The 10,440-nt window shown below is 44.9% G+C and overlaps 1 protein-coding gene across 1 annotated transcript in view; it reads right to left on the reverse strand.

The window, feature by feature from the left end:
* bahcc1b (BAH domain and coiled-coil containing 1b) overlaps window positions 1-9,539 on the reverse strand; it is a 54,171-nt gene extending 44,632 nt beyond the window's left edge. The window contains exons 1-2 of the mRNA XM_062414363.1: window positions 9,333-9,539; window positions 5,310-5,649 (exon numbers count right to left, since the gene is read on the reverse strand). Coding sequence (XP_062270347.1) covers window positions 5,310-5,481 — 172 coding nt within the window. The 5' untranslated portion in view covers window positions 5,482-5,649; window positions 9,333-9,539. The remainder of the gene's footprint in view (window positions 1-5,309; window positions 5,650-9,332) is intronic.
* Window positions 9,540-10,440: the final 901 nt, after the last annotated feature.

Below are 10,440 nucleotides of genomic sequence, written 5' to 3' on the forward strand. Positions count from 1 at the left end.
TGACTGACATTAGCTCTTAATACAGTCTGAAAACAGACCTAGTCCAATATACTTATATGTAATACATTGGTGAACTTTTTCTAGAACCCATAGCCTATTGTGACCTACTGTAAGTGTTTAATTAAAATGTGGCTATTTTGACATGTCACTCCATTAAGGGGCCTGTTATTTGGCTTTTTGGAGATTAACTAGTTTACAATCCTGTCTTCTCGGTTTTGTTAAAGGTTCAGTGTTTAGAATTTAGCGATGAAGTTGCATGTTGCTGCAGAAAAAGAAGCACGACATAATTCATTTCCATTATAAAGACTGCCTTCTACTGGGGTCCACACTATTGCACAAGCTGGATAACTAGGATAACTGAGTGGGACACACAAATATATGATACAGTAATTCAAGTGTTGCCGTAAAGCTGTCACAAATGCATAAATTGTTGTACAATATGATTTAGATGTACTCTGCAAATGACCCATTATCAACAATCAATCAGTGAGGGATTGTAAACATGCATGTTTGAAAAGTTTTACACTGCTTTTACACAGAAAGGAGCAGGAATAGGCCATCTTATTAAGTTAAACCTGTTCAGAACAAGGGAGATTGTCTCTTTTTCACATTTGCACCAGTCATGTTCAGTCATGTTTCTACGTCACGCGATACCAAGGCGTCGGGAACCTAGCTGTCTCTCGAGTGTTGCATCGTGCACGATAGAAAAAGAAATGAGCACGTTCACCTGGGTTTCATGTTTCCATCACTGCCAATCAGAAACCTGCCTCCTCTGCAGAGTCCTCCCCGGGTCTCTGCAGAGACCCGGGGATGAATACCGATCATATCCATTCCCATCGCAAACCAGAGCTACACGTTAGTGGGTATTAGCTTGAGTAAATAACCTTAAAGCAATAAAAACAACCCAGTGTGTTGGGTGCTTTAACAACTAAGCACTGACTTGGGTCATCCCAGAACAACACTGTGTATTTTTTAATATGATTTTTAGTATAAAGCATTTTGTTTTCTTTCTTTCTTTTTTTTAATTGCAGTGAATTGACAGTTTACACTCTGCCCCTCTCTCACAGTCACAGCTCGGCTGGCTGCAGCCTCCACCACCTGTCTCTGCCGCGCAGGGGGTCGTCTTGCACGCTGCACGCAGGATGTGCCCCTTGTGCCCAGAGTACCACTGGTGAGGTGAAGGGGACTGGGTCTGTCTGAGCACTCATCCACTGCTGACTCATCACACAGACACACATACACAAAGAAGAGAGGGGCGAGTGTCTCCTCTCTCTCACTTTCACTCAGTCGTACTCTCGAGAGGCAGCGGAGACGCCAGGCTGAGAGTCGGGGATGGCGGCCAGTGGGTGCTGTCAGGCGGTGGTAATCTGACTGGATTACCAACCAGGTGGAAACATTCAGCCTCTCCACTCCCTCTAACCTCCTCCTCCTCCTTCTCTCTTTCCCTCTGCTCTTTCCATCATTTATTCTTATTCTCAATGTTTTACCCTGTTCCTTCCATTCTTTTGTGATTTGAATGGAGCTTCAATAAACACCCACTGCACACTCACATACACAAGTAAATGTCACAACTACTTCCACTTGTCAGGAACTTCCAAACATGCAATCACATCCTCCTCTCTGTCCACGTCATGGTGGTATTTTGTGTGTGAAGGTGTGCGCAGGTAGGAGGGTCAAGGGGTGTGTCTCGCCTGTGCCACGATCAAAGACAAACACGAGGAACTTCCAAGAGAGGAGAGACATTACTGACAGCTGCATGATGAATGAGCAGGGTGGCTGTGTGCCGGGCCGGACAAACACACACACACACACAATAGCAGAGAAACGGCAGAATTTTCACTGCAGGATCGCGTGCTTCGCAAACAAGCCACAATCGCATTCGAAAAAGCGGGAGATCAGATGATGAGAAGACGGAGAGAAGAAGAAGGGAAAGGTCAGGGGATGAGGCCTGAGCGGACAGATTGAGAGAAAAGACTGAGAGAAGCGGCAGAAAGGTTATCTAGTCTCACCAAAACATTATGATTACGGCTTTCTACTTTTACCAAAGCACAGAGCAGCTTATAGGTGAAAACTCTGCAAGTGTGTGTGTTTGTGTGCAGCTGTGAATGTGCACGTTACATGAATGTAAGCGCTTACTGTCTGTGTTACTAGGTCACACACATACACACACACACGCTGTCGCACACACACTCTCCCACATTCACAGCCGTGTAAACAAAAAACGTCTGCCGTCTGGTAAGTAACACACCTGTTCAATGACAAGCTCTACCACGCCCTCCATAATACTGCACACCTGTGCTACTGCAGGGTAAACCTAACCTTAATCACACACACACACACACACACACACACACACACACACACCGACACACTTGCACAACTGCTGCCCAGGGGCTAACATCATAGAAAAGGGGAAGAAAGAAAGAAAAGCGATGCATCGAAACAGGGAGGGGAAGAGCTGGAAAGACAAGAGAGAGACAAAGGCTTTCCCACTGCTCCCTATCAGTAATCTAAACGTCTGTGTAATATCATTGTGGGGGTTTTATCAAATGGGGGCCTGGGTCCTATGGCGTTGGTATGCGGCTGTCATTCCATCACCTTGTCAAGCGCGACCATATTCAAGCAGACACCATGCTGATCTAAATAAGAGGCTTCAGCAAATTGATGGATTGCAGGTTTTCCGGGATATGAAGAAACATGGGGGGCGAGAGGGTATTTTTTTTTTTCTTACTTCAAATTTCTGTAACAGATACACCCAGATTGGTCTTGTGAGAAAGTCAAAAAAAAGGGAAGATCTGAAATAAGCCCCCCTACACACACACACCCACACACACATATCCCGGTATGGCCAACCCCACCTCATATCTACCCCCTGTGCCGAGGCCTAGGGCCAAGAATACAGCTTTCTGAAACTCTGAGGGAGGAGTGGGGGGAGCACAAAGGTAACCCCCATCCTAACCTCCCAGCAAACACACACACATGTAACCCAGCCCCCATCCCAAAACAACAATCCTCTATGCCTATCATGTCAGTCAAAACCCCATCAGGGACATGCATGGAGAGTCTGGATATCTGGAATCTCAATATAGTGTCATGCACCTTGAGTCCCTGTGAGAGGGCCTCTTGAATACATTTCAATAGTATTATCACTCTGCATTACTACGCTTTTTTTCTTCTTCTCTTTTCAACATTACAGAATCATTTTACACTGGACCATAATACACGTCAGCGAGCGGCATTATCGGTCAAAGTGAAGTATAATCTGTTTAAATCAATATGCGGGCTTGGTGTGTGTTTGTCATGGGTTTAAAAAATGACATATTTCCGCTAAAATGATTTCAGTCAAATTTAAGGGAGACATGCAGCAACATGTCTCTTGAAATATAGAAAATATTTTATCAATATAGATTAAAGTATTTTGTACGAATCATGGTATAAATTATTCTGATAGAGTATAACGTAGAACTAAAATTATGTAAATTATTTAATATGCATAATACCATAATACACGTATGTATTGCAGAATAATATATAGTATTATACATTTTGTAAACATAACATTTACAACGACACCTATATTTGATTCAGGGAAGATTAAATATGTTGTATAGTTTACAATGCATTTCAACAAATAATAAATGTAATATGGGTAGAATCAACTCCTTCATATATACTAAAAATAACAACAGAATAATTAAGTGTATAAATGCATATACACTGCCCTTATTGTGAATGGAGAGTTTTGTAATAGTAAAAAAAAGGTGCAGGCTATTGTTGTGATGCGTGTATGAACTCTTCTGAAACAAATCAATGTAATTATTTTTAATTTGTGCCCTCGTCCAAGACCAGAACCTGAAGAACATAGAATGTCAAACTGGTTCACTTTTAATTTTGGGGAAGAAAGAAATAAACTGACTAGGTCAAAGTGTTGAAATAGAAATGTATGTGGGAATTGGTCTCATGTGCATTTGATAAAATAATAATAATAATATCTACAGGTAATATTCTGCACTGGACTTGTGCGTTGGCTTTGCTGTTGTCTAAAAGTAATGAAAATGCAAATGAGTGGAGACAGAGGGAGGATATATACGTCGATCTCTCTCCCTCTCCCTCTCCCTCTCTCCCTCTCACACACACACACACACACACGTTCATACGTGCCCGAGTTCCAGCGTCTATTTAAAGAACCCACTGCATTTGCAAATGATAATTAATGAGGTTTTTCAATGGGCACGTTCACATTCACCCAGTTAGTCCATGTACCTGTTATTAGACACTGTATGAATCCGACCAGAGCCTTTCTTTCTCTCTCCCTCTCTCTCCACACGCACACACACACACACACCTTCCCATCCCCCCTCCTCTCCTATTGAGACAGGATACCAAAGCTACTTGTTAAATCTAATGCATGCACTGTCAACCCATTCGCACCCCGTCACGTCCCCGCTCAATATAGAAACCGGATTTTCTGGTATTACCCGCACCTCTATTAGCCAGAGACCCCCACCGCCACCTCACCCAACCCCTGCACCGCTGCGACCCCCAGTTTGCGACCGGTACAAACCAGCGTGTGCCTCTATAAAATGCACCACCACCATACCACTGTGAGTCTGTGCTGGTACCACACATGAAACGTTGCAAGGAAACTGCGCAAATAAGGGAAGGACTCAGCTAATAGCTTTAATTTATTGTTTAATGGGAAATATAAGCAGTGGAATTACCCAATTCTAATTAATTAAATCAAACGGCAATGATTAGTACTTTACTAATTGATGAAACCATATAAATCTATGACAAGATTATACTTAATAAGCCCCGTGTGATAAAGGAGAATAATCCTGGAATATGTGTTTTAATTGTTGGGAGATTTAAAGTCTGAAACAAAAAGGAAAAGGGGAATAAGGTAGGCTTTGTCGTAAATTTCATAGTTAATCTAATTTCCAAGTTTCCCCGCTAGGTTTCATGGCCTATTTTTGCTTTAACTCAAGGCTGAAATCCCTACACTGACAAATGATATTTATTCTCATGTAATACGCTCAGCAAGCAGCTATATGCCATAAACAGTTCATTAAACAAAGTAAAAACATAAAACTCTTTAATATGCCTGCCCCTTATTGCTAATCTCTAAATGCCCACAAAGTCGTAATTTCCTTCCACAGTAAATTCTAGTTTGTCCCGAAGAGCTTTCTCCAAGTTTGCAATATGGAAAACATATGCTTCAGACAAAAGACAGTAACTGATTATTCTTTTGTGAATAAACGCACACTTGTCATTCATTCACGAGAAAAAGGGCTGCATTGAAAACTGACCTGAGTGCGGAGCCATGGAGAGGTGAGACGAGTAGTATTTCCCGGGCTGGAAGTGAGCCGGGTGCTGCACGGAGCCGTGGCCGCCCGGCGCCATCCGAGACGCGGCGCTGTGCACCAGCGCGCTCCGCTCCGTCAGGAGGTGGTGCGGAGGAGCGAAATCTCGGCTTTCCATCACTGGCGAGAACCGATAAATCCCCAAGTCCCAAAAAAAAGTAAAATCCGGAGGCACCGAAGGTCTCAGGCACCCAGATGCAAATAATCCCTTTTATGAACTTCGGGCTCCCCTCGCATTGAGCGGAGTTTTGGCTTCGCAGGGCAGGAACGGAGTCCCCGTCATGTCCTACAAAAGAGAGAGCAGGAGACGCGTCAAAGCGCTGACAATAATGAGCCGAGCGGGGATGTAGCGCAGGAGAAAAGGCTGAAGCGTCATGTTTACACAAACAAGCAGCATTTCCCCCCAAAAGCTTTTTAAATGTCACAAAAGACCAAATTCACACACTATTCTCACTGATTGGTTTCCATCAGTCAAGTTAAATCTAATGACGAGTTGTGCCAGCTGCAGGAAGACGAGTGTAAAGTCTGAGTTGCAGATTACAAATAAAAGGTGAGTTTCTGCGGATTTACTCCACACTACATATTTGGCACCAACAGAAGAGTCTTTACCCCCTCCTCCTCCTCCTCCTCCTCCTCCTCTTCCTCCTCCTCCTGTGACCAAACACGATGCAACTAACGCACGCGGGAGCCTTCTTTATCCGCGAAAAGAATGGAAAGTAAAGGGGAGATTTGGCTCAGGTACAAACCAATGGTGCATCTACGGCGCAGGAGTTCTCACTGGTTAAAACAAACCCTTCTCGATGAAGGACGAGTCAGAACTGAACGAGGACCAGTCGTAAACAAGACGGAGCTCGGGGGGCTCTCGCACCAAAATATAAAGAAACCATTCTGCACTGGGCAAGAATGCGTAACAGCAGGTTTTATCCATAACAGAAATCCATTCCCAAACTTCGTCCGTCCACAAAGCGTCCAAAACAGAAGGACGCACACACATTTCTGCCACGGTCAGTGGTTATTGTTTATGCAAATTAAGTTTGATTTCTTTCTTCATTCAGTGTCATAAAATGTGAGCACATGGTTTACAGTTAATACGTGGTTGCATCAATGGAAGGTTTGGAATTGTGAATTTCTCGAATTAAAAAATGCGTTGAAAGGAGACATGTGTGCGTAATGAATCGATGGTGCTTGTTGTGGAGCTTTTAACAATTAAACCTAATTTTAACCTGATTTCATTTATGTATTTACCATTGTTTCACCATTGTGCTGCTGTCAATGGACGGTAGCCTATTGTACATTTCTAGAATAAAAAACTGCATTGACAATGGACAGATGTGCGTAATCAATGGTGTCGTAGAGCTTTTATAAATTTTATCAAACTTTGCAAAACCTTATTGTTGTTGGTGTATTTACTATTGTCTCGCCTTAATGCTTGACTTGTTATACGTGGCAGCGTTGTGAACAAGACTCTTATTTGTAGTGTTGCTTATTAACGAAAGCAGGGATAATATAAAAAATATATATAAAGCCATTTCTATTAACTCATATACGGAGTCAGCAGCAGTGGCCCTCGCCTCCTGACAATGGCAAACGCCATGCATCCCCGCTACATATACAATACAGGCTCAGTGTAATCACAAACACAAATCAAATCACCTTCATGCTCCATGTGCGAGAGAGCGGGGCAATAAACAGTGAAATAGACTAGGAAATCATCGACTTTATATGTGTGCCTTATAGCGCAGGTCATTTACTTAAATAGGACTCCCTGTGACGCGCAGATATGGGAGAGCTGGGTGCCTGCCTTCACCAAACACGCACACACACACACACACCTCAGCAGTCCATCTCCTCACGGGCCTTTCAATGCATGGCACGTCCATCCAGCGCTCTTTCGATGCTGATAGCACCTCCCAGGAATCAACGATAAAGGAACAAAGAAAATATCAAATGCTCTGGTGGACCAGAGGCTTTGAAGTGCGAAAGAATATATAGGCTGCATGAGCAGGGATATTCAAGTCTCCTTTAACGTGCACAGACACACAGACACAGACATACATACACACACAGGCACACATACGAACACACAGGCTCACACACACACGCTGCCCAAGGACTCCAACTTTCAGGGATTGTGTTTGGGGGAAAAAAACCTCTCCGAAGTTTAGCAGCTGTAGCAGAGGCTCCAAAAGTGTTCGTGAGCGTGTTGTGCGTAAGGGCACTCCCAAACATAAAATTGCCCAAATCAAATTGCATCCCATGACACATTTTTCTGCAACAAATGCGAGTGCGTTCATATAATTTACCATTTGATACTGTTCATCACATCTCGTCGACGGTGAGGATGGAACAAGCGCAAGGAGAGAAAGGCAGGCTACTGTACGAGCGCACGGGGAAGGCAAAATGGACTCTCTCCTCTCCTGTCCCCTAGGCTGTGAGAAACAATGGCCCGTCTCTACGGGACATCAATCACACACCACTCTCGCCTGACGTTTGTCTATACGTTTTTTTAAATTTTAGGCCGTAAACACACGTCCTGCGTGTTTACATTCCGCGTCAACAGAGACCCACTCAGACTGCATTTACCAACCTGGATCTAAATCCAGTGTTATCGCACGCCAAGCAAACACAACGACGTGAGCGAATCCTGCGTAACAGTTTGGGGAAATTATCATTTGGATGTGCTGTAGTAGTGTGTGTGTGTGTGTGTGTGTGTGTGTGTGTGTGTGTGTGTGTGAGTGTGTTTGTGTGTGTGTGTGTGTGTGTGTGTGTTTGTGTGTGCGCCTGTGCGTGTGTGTGTGGAAGGGGTTCAGACTTCCTTCCACTCCGACCAGCAGACTCCCTCAAAACCCCCATACACACACATACTGTACGCACGAGCACACACACCTCCCCAGACGCGCACACACACACCTCCACCACCACTGCCATGCAAAGGGTCAAACTATCACCAGACCAAACCTCCCCCCCTACAATAAGTAGCCACAACTGTGGGAAATGACATTTCACGAACTCAATACAAAAAAGCCAGCATATTATGTTTCTGTCCATGTTTCATTAAAAAAAATAAAATACGTATTTTGTAATCTACAAAATCATAAATAAGTGGAGCTTTTAATAAAATATATAATAGGAGATAGAGGACGTTCATTTCAGTTGGCCGTTAGATTACAACAATTTTGCAATAAAAGTAAAGTCGCAGAGCTTCACCGGAGCACTAAATCCTTACATCCAGAGGCCCGCTGAACAGGAGAGACAAGCCCGGCCGAGGCGAGGGCAAGCACGGCGTCTGCACAGCCTGATCACCGAGGGGTGGGGGGGTGGGGGGAGCAGCAGGCAGGGAGTGGGCTGCTGCAGTTTGCAATAAACCTCTCTGTCTCGCTCTCTATCAAACAAAAACACACACACACTAACACACACACACACACACACACACACACAGGCACCAGAGGAAAAACTAACAAAGAAATAATCTACAATTTATAATCTATGAAAGTGAGGAAGCGCTGAAAGGCGAGCGGCTGTGAATAGTGCCATGGATGAATAAGAAACACACAAGTAATTTGGGCTGTGGAGACCGAGAGAGAGAGAGGTCAAGAATGCCGAGCCCAGAGGAAACAGGCTGTTTAATGAAACACGTCAAAAATACTGTAAAGTCGCCGCGTAGATTTTACGCAAATATCACAATTAGCCGGGGGATGTCTGTAGATCTTTAGTGTTTTGTTAACATCATTCTGTGAGGTGCAGCAAAGCATCAGCTTTTATCTCCACATTCACTCCTCCAGTGCAAAAAAACCCAGCGCAGTCTTTAAAAAAATGCATCCCATTCATTTAAATAAAACAGTAGAATTTCACATCTACAGTCTCCATGCACGCAGCGTTCGCCTTGAACTAAAAATAAAAAAAAACATCCACATCCAGCACCTTCATTATAAAGCTTATAAAGCTATAGAAATGAGTGGCTGTACTTACTGGTTATAAGTTATATATATCCTGTGCATGGCGAGCGGGGCTATTGTAATGACGGAAGAAGAAGAAAAAGAAAGTATAGTAAAAAACAGTCAAAGTGAAAATCCCCGAGTCGCAGTGGAGGAACATGTGGGATTGATTACATCCTATGCTGCTGCTGCTGCTGCTGCTGCTGCTGCTGCTGCTGTGTGGACTGTGCTGTGCAGTCAGTTGAGGTATGGGAGAGACGCATCGTAGAAGTTCAGGCTTGTAGTGAATCGAGGCTCGTTCATGCAGCCGGAGACTCAGACACGCCGAGAGGAGGAGGAGGAGGAGGAGGAGGATGAAGGGGTGTGTGTGTGTGCGAGGAAGAGAGAGAGTGTGTGAGCTTGCGTGCGTGTGGGGAGGGGAGGGGGGGCGAACGCGTAGGCCTATTGGTTTGAGAACGACAATGTGAAAGCGTGCCCGTGAGGCGCCCACCCCCTCCGCGCCGCCTCCACCCTTCCTCCTCCCCACCCTCCCTCCCGCCCCAGACGGTGAACGCGTGCAGCCATTGGCTGAGGCGGCAGGAGCCAATGAGGGAGCCAGCGCCGGCGCCGCGGAGCCAAACGGCGGGCGTTTGATTTGCGAGCCCTCGGCGCACAGCGAGGCGCACGGCTGAGAATGCGAGGAGGCGAGGCGGCGCAGCTCAGGCCGCCGCTCCTGCTCGGTGTGCGGGGACGGAGAGGAGAGGAGCCCGCCAGCGCGGTCTGATCACCGGTGGAGAGCACACAGCATCCAGCCTATTCTGTGTGATCCTCCATGCTCCGAGAGTATATCGTTATTTTTTTTGCCATGTGACAGCGGTGATGTGATAGTTTTATTGATGCTCCTTTAGGGAAATCCGCTTTTTTCCCCACTCGGCCTGACTGCATGAGTTTAGCCAAATAAATCCTTATTAGCGGGATCCGTGTCTTGATTTATTGGACATGAAGAGTTTTCTTGCAATGCGAGACATTTTGCAAAAGAAATGCGCAAGATAAGAAGCTGCAACAGGTTAAGTATGACAGAGGAAACGCATCCACATGGAATAGAACTGAAAGGAGGAATTTACAAATCAGATTTAAATTTTGCAAACACTCCTTGACAAATA

Source organism: Platichthys flesus, chromosome 20 (genome assembly GCF_949316205.1).
Source record: "Platichthys flesus chromosome 20, fPlaFle2.1, whole genome shotgun sequence".
Classification (NCBI taxonomy): Eukaryota; Metazoa; Chordata; class Actinopteri; order Pleuronectiformes; family Pleuronectidae; genus Platichthys; species Platichthys flesus.